General features: G+C 39.6%; 1 protein-coding gene across 4 annotated transcripts in view; it reads right to left on the bottom strand.

Moving 5' to 3' along the window:
- ZMYM4 (zinc finger MYM-type containing 4) overlaps positions 1 to 18,917 on the bottom strand; it is a 710,031-nt gene that overhangs the window by 250,509 nt on the left and 440,605 nt on the right. For all 4 annotated transcript variants that reach the window (XM_053707062.1, XM_053707061.1, XM_053707064.1 and 1 more), the window contains one exon: positions 7,328 to 7,443. In XM_053707062.1, the coding sequence (XP_053563037.1) occupies positions 7,328 to 7,443 (116 nt within the window). The remainder of the gene's footprint in view (positions 1 to 7,327; positions 7,444 to 18,917) is intronic.

Genomic DNA, 18,917 nt, shown 5'->3' with positions numbered 1-18,917 from the left:
GTGATGTCTGAGATAATCTCTTTCAATTCTGGCCCAAAGAGAGTTTTACCTTTGAAAGGGATGTTAAGCAATTTCGTCTTGGATGATACATCCGCTGACCAAGACTTCAGGCAAAGCGCTCTGCGCGCCACAATTGCAAACCCTGAATTTTTCGCCGCTAATCTAGCTAATTGCAAAGCGGCATCTAAAATAAAAGAGTTAGCCAACTTAAATGCGTGAACTCTGTCCATAACCTCCTCATATGGAGTCTCTCTACTGAGCGTCTTTTCTAGTTCCTCGAACCAGAACCACGCTGCTGTAGTAACAGGAACAATGCACGAAATGGGTTGTAGAAGGTAACCTTGCTGTACAAAAATCTTTTTAAGCAAACCTTCCAATTTTTTATCCATAGGATCTTTGAAAGCACAACTATAGTAGTTCGCATGTTTAGAGTAGAAACTGCCCCCTCGACCTTAGGAACTGTCTGCCAGAAGTCCTTTCTGGGGTCGACCATAGGAAATAATTTCTTAAATATAGGGGGGGGGAACAAAAGGTATGCCGGGCTTCTCCCACTCCTTATTCACTATGTCCGCCACCCGCTTGGCTATAGGAAAAGCGTCGGGGTGCACCGGAACCTCTAGAAACTTGTCCATTTTGCATAATTTCTCTGGAATGACCAAGTTGTCACAATCATCCAGAGTAGATAACACTTCCTTAAGCAGTGCGCTGAGATGTTCTAATTTAAATTTAAATGTCACCACATCAGGTTCAGCTTGTTGAGAAATTTTTCCTGAATCTGAAATTTCCCCATCTGACAAAACCTCCATCATGGCCACTTCAGATTGGTGTGAGGGTATGACAGAACAATTATCATCAGCGCCCTCCTTCTCTTCAGTGTTTAAAACAGAGCAATCGCGCTTTCTCTGATATGCAGGCATTTTGGATAAAATATTTGCTATGGAGTTATCCATTACAGCCGTCATTTGTTGCATGGTAATAAGCATTGGCGCGCTAGAAGTACTAGGGGCCTCCTGCGTGGGCAAAACTGGTATAGACACAGAAGGAGATGATGTAGAACCATGTCTACTCCCTTCATCTGATGAATCATCTTGGGCAATTTCATTATCTGTGGCAGTACTGTCCTTACTTTGTTTGGACGCTATGGCACAATTATCACACAATTTTGAATGGGGAGACACATTGGCTTTCATACATATAGAACATAGCTTATCCGAAGGCACAGACATGTTAAACAGGCTTGAACTTGTCAATAAAGCACAAAAACCGTTTAAAAACAAAACCGTTACTGTCTCTTTAAATTTTAAACAGAGCACACTTTATTACTGAATATGTGAAAAAGTATGAAGGAATCCACAGTGTCTTAAAGCATTAAAAGTATTGCATACCAATTTTCAGAGCTTTAACCCTTAAAATAACGGAACCCACATACTCTTAACCATCTCCGTGGAGATGTTGCCTGTGCAACGGCAAAGAGAATGACTGGGGTGGGCGGAGCCTAGGAGGGACTATATGGCCAGCTTTGCTGGGACTCTTTGCCATTTCCTGTTGGGGAAGAGATATTCCCACAAGTAAGGATGACGCCGTGGACCGGACACACCAATGTTGGAGAAATGCATATACTGCAGTGGATGGACGCTATACCTGAGTGCAGATCAGGAATAGGGTAGGAACCTGGCAGGAGTGCTATACATTTCCTCTCTGGATAATTGCTAGATATCATGAAAGACTTATACTTGAATACAAATCTAGCATGAGCCTCTCAAATTATTCCACAGAAGACGTTCACTAGATTCTTAAAATATGCCTTTTACTCAGTTTAAAAACACATTTATCCACACCAGGACCTTGTGAAATGGGTCTATGTGACAGAGGTTTCTGATACACTTAATCTTTTAAAGGTATATGCTTGTTTTATTTAAAAACTTTAGTAACCCTGTTCAATTGTACTTACGTTTATTACTAGAGTTTTCATACACCATTACTGAGAGTTATAGGATACTCCCTTTTTGATTTTAATTTTACCATATTAAGTATATATACGCTCTAACTGTACAGATGCTTAATTTTATTACTACTGTTGTCTTATTCGAATGGAACCTGTTACTGCTCTTCTTCCTCTCTATTTATCTCCCTTGAGTAAACACATAAAGTCTAGTTACAATGCCGTGTTGTCATTGGCCGTGATGATATGGCTGACTTTAGCAAAACTATGTTTACTTGTTTACTATATACAAGGGAGCTATGTTAGCCATCTTCTTATATATATTTTTTGGTGTTTTTTTTATCGATTGTTGTATGCAATTCTAATGTCTGGCAGTAATATGCCCAGCTCTTCTAGCCTTGATAATCTATAATATCTGATTGCCCTAATATTATCCAAGGTATTTTTAGTGCTATCCCCCATACTTAGAAGAGTTTAAGATATATACCTGGGTAACATATAGCTTAGCAGTGAACCTCGCTGAAATCTAGCATAGGCACTGACTCTATCCAATAGATGGGACTAGAGAATTAGATACAGATCTGAGAGTGTAGTAGAATCTGTTCAGTTTAATTTACATCTGAGAATACTAGAGATACGTGGTATCCCTATAAGAAGCTATAGAGTAACCTCTAGGAGCTGAATCCAAATTACTATATGATATCTTATATCAATATGTTCTCATCGTAGAGTCTGGTTTTGTGGTTGTCTGAATATCTATAGTGTCCTCCATTAGATGGAAATATTACTGCACGTGAAGGTACATATATTCTTATGTCTAGAAGCTTCAATATACCCTAAAACATCTTTTGGATCCAAAATACCAAGGTATTATCAGTATTGATAGACCTATTTAGTCCTCTATATCAAGCTCCATATGTATTTTACAATCTTCTTAATGTACTACTAGCTCTGTTCTATATATATTAGAGATTACACTTACACCCCAGCTATAGAGACATATAGACTGAGGAAAGTCATGTGTATGGTAACAATCATTTTGTAAACGATTAGTGCATTAGTGTTTTTTTTCCTGTCTAAAGTGTTTAGTGGCTCCTTGCGTAGGTCTCAATTCTACTACCTGCTATCAGCTACGGCCCCCATTGGGGTTGAATGATAAGCTAAGGAAAAAATATCCTACAGATCTCTCCCATAGATTTGATTCTATATTGTTGAAATGTGATCTACCTATAATGATGTCTATGAGTCTAACCTTATGTGACATATCGTTATATTATTAGTTTGTTTTTTCCTCTCTAAGTTTTGTCACAACTACATAATATCCCTCCTGTTGAACAGTCTTTATATACTAGGAAGCCTAAAAGTGGCTTCAAATTATCAGAGGGATACGCATCATATATTTCACAGAAAAAGAAAAAAAAAAAGGTGGTGTCTGCAAATCATTGCTTCTTAAAAAGTACAAGAGCTCCAGTTTTGTTTGGTTTTTAGAGTACTCAATCACTTTGGCTAGTAATTTTTGAGATACCATTGTTATACTATTATGTTAATTATATGCCGAAATTGTTAAATCCTTGTACTGAACGTGGATTTTTCTATGAATATCTGCAATGCTTATCTAGTCACCTCAATAAAAATCTATTTAAAAAAAAAATGGGACACAAGTCAAATTAAGTTTTTACGATTCAGACAGAACATGCAACTTTTGAACAACTTTCTAATTTACTTTAATTAACAAAATGTGCACAGCCTTTTTATATTTACACTTTTTGAGTCACCAGCTCCTACTGAGCATGAGCAAGAATTTACAAAAACATAATTTATGTAAGAACTTACCTGATAAATTCATTTCTTTCATATTAGCAAGAGTCCATGAGCTAGTGACGTATGGGATATACATTCCTACCAGGAGGGGCAAAGTTTCCCAAACCTCAAAATGCCTATAAATACACCCCTCACCACACCCACAAATCAGTTTAACGCATAGCCAAGAAGTGGGGTGACAAGAAAAAAGTGCGAAAGCATAAAAAATAAGGAATTGGAATAATTGTGCTTTATAAAAAAAATCATAACCACCACAAAAAGGGTGGGCCTCATGGACTCTTGCTAATATGAAAGAAATGAATTTATCAGGTAAGTTCTTACATAAATTATGTTTTCTTTCATGTAATTAGTAAGAGTCCATGAGCTAGTGACGTATGGGATAATGACTACCCAAGATGTGGATCTTCCACGCAAGAGTCACTAGAGAGGGAGGGATAAAATAAAGACAGTCAATTCCGCTGAAAAAAATCCACACCCAAAATAAAGTTTAAATCTTATAATGAAAAAAACTGAAATTATAAGCAGAAGAATCAAACTGAAACAGCTGCCTGAAGTACTTTTCTACCAAAAACTGCTTCAGAAGAAGAAAACACATCAAAATGGTAGAATTTAGTAAAAGTATGCAAAGAAGACCAAGTGGCTGCTTTGCAAATCTGATCAACCGAAGCTTCATTCCTAAACGCCCAGGAAGTAGAAACTGACCTAGTAGAATGAGCTGTAATCCTTTGAGGCGGAGTTTTACCCGATTCGACATAAGCATGATGAATCAAAGATTTTAACCAAGATGCCAAAGAAATGGCAGAAGCCTTCTGACCTTTCCTAGAACCGGAAAAGATAACAAATAGACTGGAAGTCTTTCGGAAATTCTTAGTAGCTTCAACATAATATTTCAAAGCTCTAACTACATCCAAAAAATGCAATGATTTCTCCTTAGAATTCTTAGGATTAGGACATAATGAAGGAACCACAATTTCTCTACTAATGTTGTTAGAATTCACAACCTTAGGTAAAAATTTAAAAGAAGTTCGCAACACCGCCTTATCCTGATGAAAAATCAGAAAAGGAGACTCACAAGAAAGAGCACATAATTCAGAAACTCTTCTGGCAGAAGAGATGGCCAAAAGGAACAAAACTTTCCAAGAAAGTAATTTAATGTCCAATGAATGCATAGGTTCAAACGGAGGAGCTTGAAGAGCCCCCAGAACCTAATTCAAACTCCAAGGAGGAGAAATTGACTTAATGACAGGTTTTATACGAACCAAAGCTTGTACAAAACAATGAATATCAGGAAGAATAGCAATCCTTCTGTGAAAAAGAACAGAAAGAGCAGAGATTTGTCCTTTCAAGGAACTTGCAGACAAACCTTTATCCAAACCATCTTGAAGAAACTGTAAAAATTCTCGGAATTCTAAAAGAATGCCAGGAAAAATGATGAGAAAGACACCAAGAAATATAAGTCTTCCAGACTCTATAATATATCTCCCTAGATACGGATTTACTAGCCTGTAACATAGTATTAATCACAGAGTCAGAGAAACCTCTTTGACTAAGAATCAAGCGTTCAATCTCCATACCTTTAAATTTAAGGATTTGAGATCCTGATGGAAAAAAGGACCTTGCGACAGAAGGTCTGGTCTTAACGGAAGAGTCCACGGTTGGCAAGAGGCCATCCGGACAAGATCCGCATACCAAAACCTGTGAGGCCATGCTGGAGCTACCAGCAGAACAAACGAGCATTCCTTCAGAATCTTGGAGATTACTCTTGGAAGAAGAACTAGAGGCGGAAAGATATAGGCAGGATGATACTTCCAAGGAAGCGACAATGCATCCACTGCTTCCGCTTGAGGATCCCTGGATCTGGACAGATACCTGGGAAGTTTCTTGTTTAGATGAGAGGCCATCAGATCTATTTCTGGAAGACCCCACATTTGAACAATCTGAAGAAATACCTCTGGGTGAAGAGACCATTCGCCCGGATGTAACGTTTGGCGACTGAAATAATCCGCTTCCCAATTGTCTATACCTGGGATATGAACCGCAGAAACTAGACAGGAGCTGGATTCCCCCAGGACACTCATCTACATGTAGTAGAAAGCCAAACCAGTACTGAAACGAAAATCAGCAGAGGTAATGGTATATATATAAGAGTATATCGTCGATCTGAAAAGGGAGGTAAGAGATGAATCTCTACGACCGATAACAGAGAACCTATGAAATAGACCCCGTAGAAGGAGATCATTGAATTCAAACAGGCAATACTCTCCTCACATCCCTCTGACATTCACTGCACGCTGAGAGGAAAACCGGGCTCCAACCTGCTGCGGAGCGCATATCAACGTAGAATCTAGCACAAACTTACTTCACCACCTCCATAGGAGGCAAAGTTTGTAAAACTGATTTGTGGGTGTGGTGAGGGGTGTATTTATAGGCATTTTGAGGTTTGGGAAACTTTGCCCCTCCTGGTAGGAATGTATATCCCATACGTCACTAGCTCATGGACTCTTGCTAATTACATGAAAGAAATATACTTATATGCATTTGTGATTGGCTGATGGCTGTCACACGATACAGGGGGAGTGGAAATAGAAATAACTTTGAAATTTGTCCAAAAAAAAATATCTATTACTCATTTGAGGTTCAGACTAAGTGCTATTGCATAGTATTTTTATCATTCATTTGTTGATTATGCAAATCTACTGCATTTACTAGTCCTTTAACAGCTTTGCTGGGGTGCTCTTTGTCACCTCCTGCTGGCCAGGAGTTGAATATCCCACTAGTAATTGGAATGACGCTGTGGACTTTCCATGTCATAGGAAAGAAATATAATAATATGTACTATTAACACTTTCTTTTAAGTGTCCGAATTGTACAGCTCTACCCCCCCCCCACACAATTCCGTTTATGGCTGCATAGATATCCACCATTAATATGGTATAATGCAAGACTTTAACAGTCATTATCTGCTGGAGCACGCCTAGAAGCAAATAAGCTGCTGTGAACTCAGTTGAAATACAATACCTGTGTTTCTGATGTTAAACACTGATAAGGGGGGAAATCGGTCTACTCCAGAAAGCACAGCTATGCAAGTATTTTCTAATTTTTTTAAAATCATATTCAGTATCTGGTAGTTCAGTACCAAAGCTACCCATATGACGCCTTGGGTAAATCTTAAGGCAATATTTTTTTCTGGTGAATTATTAAGTGATGTCACCAGTATTAATTCTGAGTGCTGTTTATGTGCAAGAAAAGGATGTGCACGCATATGACTGCTGCAGTATCATTTGGCAAGTGTCGCTTTACCTTACTAACAACAATACTATAGTAATAATACATTTCAAACATTGCCTTCTGCTCTGTTATTTATAGAAATAACAAAAAATCTAATTAGAGGCAGATCAATACGAGTCATATGTGGAAAAGTCAAGCATCTAATTATGAATATCAGCTTGTGTCAGAGGTATGGCAGCATATTTAAGCATATCATTCATTACATAACAATGTCAACTGCTTTTGTTCATAAGTTTTTTTACATACTAAACTAGTAAGCTTAAAAGAGAAACTTACAGGCAACGGCACACTAACAGGGAATGGAGCAAACTGGGTGTATAGGTGCATGGGCACGGGAACAAACACTGGCACGGGTACTGGAATAACAATGATCTGTGGCAATCCATCACTATCTATTGGGGGCAAAAAAAAGAAGAAAACATTAAATACATTTTTTGAAGACAAATGTAGACATAAGCACCATAAATTTAATAAGACCCATTTTTAAGAATGATTGTAATTGAACCTGGCACCAATGCTCCGGTTTTGTAGATTTTTATACTCTTGACTTTGTTAACCAGACATGACTCAGCTATATCAGAAGTCTAGAACAAAAACATCACAAATTGGATTTCTCACTATCATTCATCATCATGAATAATCACAGAAACATCCTTATGCCTTCAAAACCTTGGGTAAATTGCAGCAGGATCCTGCTTCTGGACCTGGCTAATTTAACCCATAGTGCGACTAATACCTTTCTCATGAACCAGCGTTTAAGCATCAAAATCTGCCCACAACACTCCTATGTCTACCAGCCTTTTAAAAGAATATTAAAAATTATTAGATTGTAATATAAAATGTTTATATCATGTGTAGCTAATGTTTTTTGCAATATATGTTATTATTTATTTTGTTTCCTTGTCCTATAATTTAAAGGGACAGAATACACCAATTTTCATTTTACTGCATGTAATAGACACTACTATAAAGAATAATATGCACAGATACTACTATAAAAATTCAGAATAAAACGGTTTAAAAACTTACTTAAAAGATCCCAGTTAAGCAATGTTAAATAACTCCCACTGAAAGTGGGTGTATATAAAAAAAAAACCAGACACTCCCCCCTCCCCCGCATATGAAAAGAATGTTTATACAAACAGAAGCAAGCTGGAGTAGGTATACATCAGTATACTTTAAAACTTTAAGGCTTGGTTCGGAATCTGGAAATCAGCTCAATGTTATTTAAATGTAAGCAACACTATACATTCTTTTTTTTTTTTAAAAAGAAGCTGTATAGGCTATATAAATTGATCATCTACAAAACATTTATGCAAAGAAAAGTCTAGTGTATAATGTCCCTTTAACTCTGAAAAGTGTTGGTTTTCTAAATTCCATTGCGTTTCTATAAGATAATGGGTACCTCCATGTTTGATCTTAAGTTCCCCTGCTGAACAAAAACTGTCGATAAAAGAGACTGTCCAAACAAGGCTGTGTAGAACATAAGATAATCTAAAAGGGTTTCCACACAGATTTGTTTGCGCAAACACCAACAAATAGAAAACTAGTTCAAACATGGTGGCGTCCTTTACTTTATAGAAACTAAAAAACTTTATACAATCTAAACATTTACACTTATATTTTCAATATCTAAGAAAATAATATATCTAGCATGCATTTAATGTTTAACATCCTTTTAAGGTTGATTATCAATGTAGCTTCTCAAGACACACACAATCTCCAAAATCATATCACCTTTCACGTACCCTATTTGTACAGCAAACAAAACCAATTTGTCTAATCTCTTTTTGTAGCTTACATCTTCCAATTCCCTTATTACGTTTGTAGGTGAGGTTTTATGTGACTTTTTTGCGGGGGGGGGGGGGGGGGGGGGGGGAATAGGGCTTTCTTCCTTTGCATTAATGGTCCTCTTTCAAGAAATGATAATATATTATTTGCCTGAAATGTTGTTACCTTTCATTAAAGCGCTACTTATCCCCCGGTCTTTCTATGTAGGTGACTTTTTCAATAGGGCTATTTTAGCTAGCCTTCAGGAGGGAGGGTCTAACAGTGCAGTCTTGATGCTCGCTGCTTGACCAGTGCTAAAATTCTTTATCACATCGGTTTTGACAAGTTTTGTTCCATTTAATTAATAGGTAGCAATATTTTAGATTCCAAATATTACATTAGTAGTAAATCTCATTTGCCAAGTATCAGCACATTCTTCCAGTTTTTGCAAATTCCTCCTGCATAGCAGTTACATTCTGCTCAGACTTAATTTAAAAGGACAGTAAACACTTTGATTTGGTAATATAAAATGGTAACTTATGCATAGTAAAAACTTTAAAATATATTTTAAATCTGAAAGTTGTGGAATTTCCAGTCCTGAAAGGGCTGGTTTCATAAGATTAACTATGTATCTCTACCTAATATGCAGTTTGTAATCTTTCAATTTCTGCTGAAGCCAAACAATGAAGATTTCAAGTAACTGTGGCAAAACCAGATTGGATCCTCCAAATAAATGTAAGCCACATCCCTAGCGCCATTCACTATAAAAGTAGCACACTCCTGCAATGGATGATGGTGTTGGCTTTGCTATAGTGCAACTCTTCTATACAACCAACACATTCATCCACCTCAGGGGTGCGCTACTTTAAGTGATTAGAGCAGTGGATGTAGTTGCAATTGGAAAAATACCCAGTGACGTCTTTTCAAAAAAGTTGCTTGAGCTGAGAGGCAGGCTGTTATGCAGGAATGGTATAGGTTTCGGGGACCAAAACCACGGTGAAAAATAAAGTTTAAGAAAGGGAGTGCCCGGTAAGCCTCTTTCAATGTGCATACGCTACACAATAATGTAAAACTAATATTTACGTTTTTACAAATTTGCCATTTTTGCCGGTTTCATTCAGTGTCTTCTAGAGCTTGGGTATATGTTCCCAAAAGTAATGAATGAAGCCGTGGACTATCCTCCCCTTTAGATGGAAAACATAAATTATCCTTACCTGATTTACCTGAATGTAAAACTAATATTTACGTTTACTGTCTCTTTAATCTTGTACAACAACCCCTGCACAAAAAAAAAAATGATGCTTACCTGATAATTTCATTTCCATCGAGGGAAGGAGAGTCCACGGCTTCATTCATTACTATTGGGAATTTAGAACCTGGCCACCAGGAGGAGGCAAAACACCCCAGCCAAAGGCTTAAATACCTCCCCCACATCCCTCATCACCCAGTCATTCTGCCGAGGGAACCAGGAACAGTAGGAAAAATATCAGGGTAAAAAAGGTGCCAGAAGATGAATACATTTAGGGCCGCCCAACGGAGATACGGGCAGGAACCGTGGACTCTCCACCCCTCGATGGAGATGAAATTATCAGGTAAGGATAATTTATGTTTTTCATCTAAAGGGGAGGATAGTCCACGGCTTCATTCATTACTATTGGGAACATATACCAAAGCTCTAGAGGACACTGAATGAAACCGGGAGGGTAAAAGGCAGACCCTAATCTGAGGGCACCACAGCCTGCAAAATCTTTCTCCCAAAAACAGCTTCCGCAGAAGCAAAAATGTCAAATTTGTAAAACTTTGTAAAAGTGTGTAAGGTGGACCAGGTAGTCGCCTTACAAATATGCTCCATAGAGGCCTCATTCTTGAATGCCCAAGACGAAGCCACAGCTCTAGTTGAATGAGCCGTGATCCTCTGAGGCGGCTTATGTCCCGCTGTCTCAGAAGCCAAGCGAATCAAGCTCCTCAACCAAAAAGACAAAGTAGTAGCAGAGGCCCTTTGCCCCTTGCGCTTCCCAGAATACACCACAAAAAGAGATGTAGACTGTCTGAAATCCTTTGTAGCCTAAAGATAGAACTTCAAGGCACAAACCACATACAGGTTATGAAGTAACTTCTCCTTTGAAGAGGAAGTGTTGGGACACAAAGAAGGAACAACTATTTCCTGATTGATGTTACGGTTAGACATCACCTTGGGGAGAAACCCCAACCCAGTGCGAAGTACAGCCTTATCCGCATGAAACACCAGATAAGGAGGATCACATTGCAAGGCAACCCTCTGCAAAACCTTAAGGACTAAGTTTAAGCTCCAAGGCGGGGCAAACTGTCTAAAGACAGGCCTAATTCTAGATAGACCCTGAACAAAAGATTGAATGTCAGGGAGCTCAGCGAGTCTCCTCTGCAACAAAACTGATAATGCCAAAATCTGTCCCTTTAAGGAACTAGCGGCAAGACCCTTCTCCAAACCATTTAGGAGAAAGGACAAAATCCTGGATACCTTCACCTTATGCCAATGATATCCATGCTTCTCACACAAGGACAACTAAGTCCTCCACACCTTATTGTAGATGCGGCGAGTGACTGGCTTTCTTGCCTGAATTAGAGTAGCGATCACACTTTCTGAAAAACCTCTCTTTGCTAAGACTAGGCGTTCAATCTCGACGCAGTCAGCCTCAGAGAATCTAGATGTTGCAAGGGGCCCTGTGACATCAGATCCCTGCGACAGGGTAACCTTCACGGCGGAGAAGATGACATCCCAACCAGATCCGCAAACTACGTCCTCCGCGGCCACGAAGGAGTAATCAGAATGGCCGTGGCCCGCTACTGTTTGATGCGTGCCACTACGCGAGGTAGAAGTGGTAACGGTGGAAAAATGTATAAAACCAGCCTGATGACAATTTCAAGTCACCACCTAAGGGGGCGCAAACAAACCAAATGATCCAAATAACAATATACAAGACAGTACAATGGTACCAATATAAAACAATCGCTACAATGCGTATATAATGCTATGACTTATCAGTCCATAGGATCGTCAGTCTCTGTTGATATGGTCTCCCCTTGGACTTGCACTCATTGGTAGCTTTATCCTCAAATGACGGCTGCTCCTTCCCAAAAAGAGGTAGAAAACGAATCTGTCATAGTGCAAACAAAACACAGAAGGGCGCCTCCTAGTGTGATATAGTTCAGACAGTTTAAATATATACAATGGCAATAGACCGGTACTCACAAGTATGGCAGCACTCACTCGTGCTAAGTGACACCTACTGGGATCTCTCAGTGTCCCAGCTCACTGCTCTAGGGCTCCCACACACCTCCGTCTGGGGCGGAGACAACAATAGGGCTGCTCTAGGGCTCCCACACACCTCCGTCTGGGGCGGAGACAACGCCCCAGACGGAGGTGTGTGGGAGCCCTAGAGCAGCAAGCTGGGACACAGAGATCCCAGTAGGTGTCACTTAGCACGAGTGAGTGCTGCCACACTTGTGAGTACCAGTCTATTGCCATTGTATATATTTACACTGTCTGAACTATATCACTCTAGGAGGCGCCCTTCTGTGTTTTGTTCGCACTATCACAGATACTGTGGAAAAATGTAAGCTAGGCTGAATCTCCAAGGAACCACTAAGGCATCTATCAGCTATGCCTGGGGATCCCTGGACCTCGACCCGTATCGAGATAGCTTGCAATTGAGTCTGGATGCCATAAGATCTCTCTCCGGCGCTCCCCATCTGAGACAAATCTCCGCAAACACCTCGGGGTGAAGAGACCATTCCCCCCGGATGGAAGGATTATCTGCTGAGAAAGTCAGCTTCCCAGGTGTCCACACCTGGAATGTGAATTGCTGAGAGCGCCCTCTCTAGAATCCGAGAAACCTCTCTCATCGCGAGGAAGCTCCTTGTACCCCCCTGATGGTTGATGTAAGCCACCGAGGTAATGTTGTTGGTCTGGAATCTGATGAAACTGACCGACTCCAGAGAAGTCCATGCCTTCAGAGCATTGTAAATTGCTTGTAGTTCATAATCTCCCAGGACGGTCGCAAGAAGGATGTCCCCATGGACAGTTGCTCTGGACGAATCCACCAAGAGAGGGAGTTCCGAGCATCCATAGATATCAGCTGTGATAAATCTGAATGATCGCCGTTCTACTGTCTCAACATGCACAATTGAAGAGGTCTGAGAACTCACACACACTCTAGAAAGGCCTCTCTCTTCTCTGGTCTTGAAGACAGGTTTGACAGGTGGAATCTGCCCTCGGGCGGATGGGATCTGAACCCTATCCTGTAACCTTGGCAGACCACTTCCAGAACCCAAGGGTCCTGAACGTCCTGCAACCATGCATCTGAGAATAGAGATAATCTGCCCCCTACGTGATCCGGAGACCCGTCGGGGGCCGCCCTTTAATGCCAATTTCGTCTCAGCTGGCTTCTTGCTCTGCTTCGATTTGTTCCAAGATTGAGTCGGCTTCCAAGATCCCTTGGACTGGTCCGCTTTTGTGGCAGGTTGCTGGGGCTGGGCCTTGTCCGCACAAAAGAGACAAAAAGTAGATCCTTTAGGCTTAGCCCTCTTAACCTGCGGAAGAAAAGTACCCTTGCCTCCCGTAACCGTGGATATAATCGAATCCAATCCTGGACCGAACAGGATCTTCCCTTGAAAAGGCAGGGACAACAGCCTCGCCTTAGAAGTCATGTCCGCAAACCAAGATTTTAGCCACAGAGCCCTGCGCGCTAAAACAGAAAAACCTGACACCTTAGCATTCAGGAGAATAATTTGCATATTGGCATCACAGATGAAAGAATTGGCGATCTTCAGCGCCTTAATCTTCTCCTGTATCTCGTCGATGGATGTCTCCCCCTCGACCATTTCACACAGGGATTCACACCAATATGTCGCAGCTCCAGCGACCACCGCAAAGGCCGCTCCTGGCTGAAAAACAAACCCTGTGTGCTGAAACATCTTTCTCAACATGTTTTCCAGCTTTTTATCCATGGGCTCTTTAAACAAAAAACTATCCTCGAGGGGAATAGTCATCCACTTTGCGAGCATAGAGATAGCCCCATCCACCTTAGGAATAGTCCGGAATGGGGAACAGTTTTATAAAGGAAGAAGGGGAAAAGGAAGAACCTTATTGCTCCCATTCGTTCTTAATATTATTAGCCATCTTAACGGGAATCGGGAAAAACTGAGGTACTGCCCCATCCTTGTATACCTTGTCAAGCTTAGGAATCGCAGGTTCCTCCAGTATTTTAGGTTCCAGAACCTCTGGAGAAGAAAGCACATGCCGTAGCAGAAAGCGCAAATTCTCCATCCTAAACCTATAACCAGGCTCCTCCGCCGCTGGAGGTTTAGATGACACAGACTCCGACCCAGAAGGGGCTTCCTCCAAAGAGTTGGAGTGGGCCTCATCATCATATAGAGCCTCTGGATCTCCCATCGGCGAGGACCAACCCTGGGCCCGGTTGCGCTTAGCAGACCTTGGTAAGGCTCGGATCACTTTCGAAACCGCCGATTCCAGTTGATCCGCAAAGTCTGACGGCCAGCGAATCTCTCCCGAAGGAGTAACGGTTGGACCCCGGGGCACTGCATGTGCAATCGAAGATGAATGTAGGGAACGCACCTCCCGGGACGAAGAACCGTCAGAAGTGGACGGCTCAGTAGTACTAGACATCCGTTTACATTTAGATGTTGCAACTTTATCAAGGCATGTGGAACATAGTTGAGCAGGCTGATCTACCAGAACCTGGGTGCAAGAGAAAACATAATTTATGTAAGAACTTACCTGATAAATTCATTTCTTTCATATTAGCAAGAGTTCATGAGCTAGTGACGTATGGGATATACATTCCTACCAGGAGGGGCAAAGTTTCCCAAACCTTAAAATGCCTATAAATACACCCCTCACCACACCCACAATTCAGTTTCACGAATAGCCAAGAAGTGGGGTGATAAGAAAGGAGCGAAAGCATCAAAAATAAGGAATTGGAATAATTGTGCTTTATACAAAAAAATCATAACCACCACAAAAAGGGTGGGCCTCATGGACTCTTGCTAATATGAAAGAAATGAATTTATCAGGTAAGTTCTTACTTAAATTATGTTTTCTTTCATGTAATTAGCAAGAGTCCATGAGCTAGTGACGTATGGGATAGCAGATACCCAAGATGTGGAACTTCCACGCAAGAGTCACTAGAGAGGGAGGGATAAAATAAAGACAGCCAATTCCGCTGAAAAAATTAATCCACTACCCAAATCAAAAGTTTCAATTTTTATAATGAAAAAAACTGAAATATAAGCAGAAGAATCAAACTGAAACAGCTGCCTGAAGTACTATTCTACCAAAAACTGCTTCTGAAGAAGAGAAAACATCAAAATGGTAGAATTTAGTAAAAGTATGCAAAGACCACCAAGTCATTGCTTTGCAAATCTGATCAACAGAAGCTTCATTCTTAGAAGTCCAGGAAGTAGAAACTGACCTAATAGAATGAGCCGTAATCCTCAGAGGCGGGGATTAACCCGACTCCAAATAAGCATGATGAATCAAAAGCTTTAACCAAGATGCCAAAGAAAAGGCAGAAGCCTTCTGACCTTTCCTAAAACCAGAAAAGATAACAAATAGACTAGAAGTCTGTCTGAAATCTGAGTAGCTTCAACATAATATTTCAAAACTCTTACCACATCCAAAAAATGTAAGAATCTTACCAAAGAATTCTTAGGAATAGGACACAAGGAAGGGACAATAATTCCTCCACTAATGTTGTTAGAATTCACAACTTTAGGTAAAAATTGAAATGAGGACAGCAAAAACCACCTTATCCTGATGAAAAATCAGAAAAAGGAGATTCACAAGAAAGAACAGATAATTCAAAAACTGTTCTAGCTGAAAAGATGTCTAAAAAGAACAATACTTTCCATGAAAGTAATTAATGTCCAAAGAAAGCATATGCTCAAACAGAAGAGCCTGTAAAGCCTTCAGAACCAAAATAAGACTCCAAGGAGGAGAAATTGGCTTAATGACAGGCTTGATACGAACCAAAGCCTGAACAAAACAATGAATATCAGAAAGATTTAGCAATTCTTACTGTGAAACAGTACAGAAAAAGCAGAGATTTGTCCTTTCAAGGAACATGCAGACAAAATTTTATGAAGAAACTATAAAATCCTAGGAATTCTAAAAGAATGCCAAGAGAATTCATAAGAAGAGCATCATGAGATGTAAATCTTCCAAACTCGATAATAAATCCTACTAGACACAGATTTACGAGCCTGCAACATAGTATTAATCACTGAGTCAGAAAAACTTCTATGACTAAGTACTAAGCGTTAAATTTTCATACCATCAAATTAATAATTTGAATTCCTGATGAAAAAAACGAATGTTAAGATATAAGGTCTGGCCTTAATGGAAGTAACCAAGATTGGCAACTGGACATCCGAACAAGAACCATATACCAAAACCTGTGTGGCCATGCTGGAGCCACCAGCCACACCAAAGATTGCTCTCTGATGATTTAGAAAATCACTCTAAAAAGAAGAACCAGAGATGAAAAAATATAGGCAGATTGATAATTCCAAGGAAGTGTTAATGCATACACTACTTCCGCCTGAGGATCCCAGGACCTGAATAGGCCCCTGGGAAGTTCCTTATTTAGATGAGATGCCATCAGATCTGTTTCTGGAAGCCCTCACATCTGAAAAATTGAAAAACATATCTGGGTAAAGAGACCATTCTCCCGGATGTAAAGCTTGATTAACAGAGAGAATCCGCTTCCCAATTGTCTATACCTGGGAAAAAGACCACAGAAATTAGATAGGAGCTGGATTTAGCCCAAGCAAATATCCGAGATACTTCTGTCACAGCCTAAAGACTGATAGTCCCACCCTGATGATTGACATACGCCACAGTTGTGACATTGTCTGTCTGAAAAAACGTCTCTTCTTCAAAAAGAAACCAAACTTAAGAACTCTGAGAATGCATGGAGTTCCAAAATATCAAATGGTAATCTCGCCTCCTGAGATTTCCAAACCCCTTGTGCTGACAGAAATCCTCAGACAGCCTCCCAACCTAAAAGACTCGCATCTGTAGAGATCATGGTCCAGGTTGAAAGAACCAAAGAGACCTGTAGAACTAAATGATGGTGATCTTAACCACCGAATCAAAGATAGTTAAACATTAGGATTCAAAGATATAAAAAGTGATATCCTAGAATCCCTGCACCATTATTCAGCATAAAAAACTGGAAAGGTTTCCTATGAAATGAGCAAAGGGAATCGAATCCAATGCTGCAGCCATGAAACCTAAAACTTCCATGCATATATAGCAACTTGAAGGAAATAATAGAGACTGAAGGTTCCGACAAACGGAACCCAATAAACTTACTTGTCTGTTAGAGACAAAAACATTGACACAATCTATCTGGAAACCTAAAAAAGGTGACCCTTGTGTGAGGAATCCAGGAGTTTTTGATAAAAAGATCCTCTAACCATGTCTTGAAGAAACAACAAAGTTGAATCGTATGAGATTCTGCAGAACGAAAAGACTGAGCCAGTACCACGATACCGTCCAAATAAGGAACACTGAGAACCCTGAAAAGATTCTTAGAGCTGTCGCTAGACCAGAAGGAAAAGCAACAAATTGGTAATGCTTGTCAAAAAAAGAGAATCTCAGAAAATAAAAATAATCTGAATCTATTGTATCTATTGTAAACAAATAATGCCATCACTGACCAAAAAGGCAGAATAGACCATATAAACACCATTCTAAAAGATGGTACACTTATATGACAGTTCAAAAAGATTTTCTATCTTTGGAACAATGAATAGTCTTGAATAAAACCCCAAAACCTAGTTCCTAAAATGAAACTGGAAAAAATACCCCAGAAAACTCAAGGTCTGAGCAGCGCTTGAGCCCCAACGGGTGACCAGCCGCACTTCACCAGTACCCAAAACATATAGGTCTGAAACACACTTCAGGAAAGTGTTAGTTTTACTGGAATAGCTGGAATATGATAGAGAAAAAAGACTTCTCACAGACGGTTTTACTCTGAAACCTATTCTGTACCCAAAGTCTAAGAAGTTTGGACCGAATAGAACCAAATAAATTTCAAAAAAGTCTGCCCCTTACCAGCCAAGCTGGAATAAGAACCGCACCTACATGCAAATTTGGGGAGCTGACTTTGAACTTTTAAAAGGCTTAATTGAATGAGGAAAAAAACTTCCAATTATAAACATATTACTTGGGGAAGAATTCAGGATTCCGTTCCTTAGTAAGAACAGAAAACTAATATAAGCTTAAAGTTTTAGTCTTAGAACTCAATCTTGAACCCCAGAGTAACAGTTAAAGAATTGAATCCAAGTATGAACCAAATAATTGATTATCTTGGAAAAAAGAAATATGGATTAAACCTCATTTGCGAAAATATTTAATAAAATGACAACACAAATGAAATTATTAGCATGTTAATCAAGTTAAAGGACCAGTCAACACACTGGACTTGCACAATCAACAAATGCAAGATAACAAGACAATGCAATAGCACTTAGTCTGAACTTCAAATAAGTAGTAGATTTTGTCCTTTTAACAATGCTAAACAAATCATAATCCGATACTTGATCTTAAAGTATCCAACCAGAAAGATGAAGCAATTGCAACATCAGCCAAATAAATTACAGGTCTAATAAAAGTACCTGAAAATAATTTTCCTTAAATAAGATACGACCATCTGAAGGAAAAAAAATAAATACTATTTGCTATAAGAATAATAGTATATTTAGCAGGAGTAGAGATAGCCCCATTAACTTGGGGAATCTTTCCTCAAAACTGAAAACTAACTGCCGGCAAAGAATACAATTTAAAAACCTTAAAGAAGGACTAAAAGAAAATTCTCAGCCTATTCCATTCCCTAGTATCAGGAACTGGAAAAAAACATCTGAAGAAACCACAGAAGATAAATAAGCAGAATTGAAATGTTAGCTAGTCAGACAAAGCCTTAAAAATAGAATCAGAAAAATAGTCTTATAAATTTCTAAGTATATCTTGCACATAAGATATAAAAAGAATAGCAATATATAAAGCATAAATACTAATGGGTTCTGCATGTAA

The sequence above is a fragment of the Bombina bombina genome, chromosome 3 (assembly GCF_027579735.1).
Source record: "Bombina bombina isolate aBomBom1 chromosome 3, aBomBom1.pri, whole genome shotgun sequence".
In the NCBI taxonomy this organism is placed as follows: Eukaryota; Metazoa; Chordata; class Amphibia; order Anura; family Bombinatoridae; genus Bombina; species Bombina bombina.
This window is presented reverse-complemented; position numbering and strand designations above follow the sequence as displayed.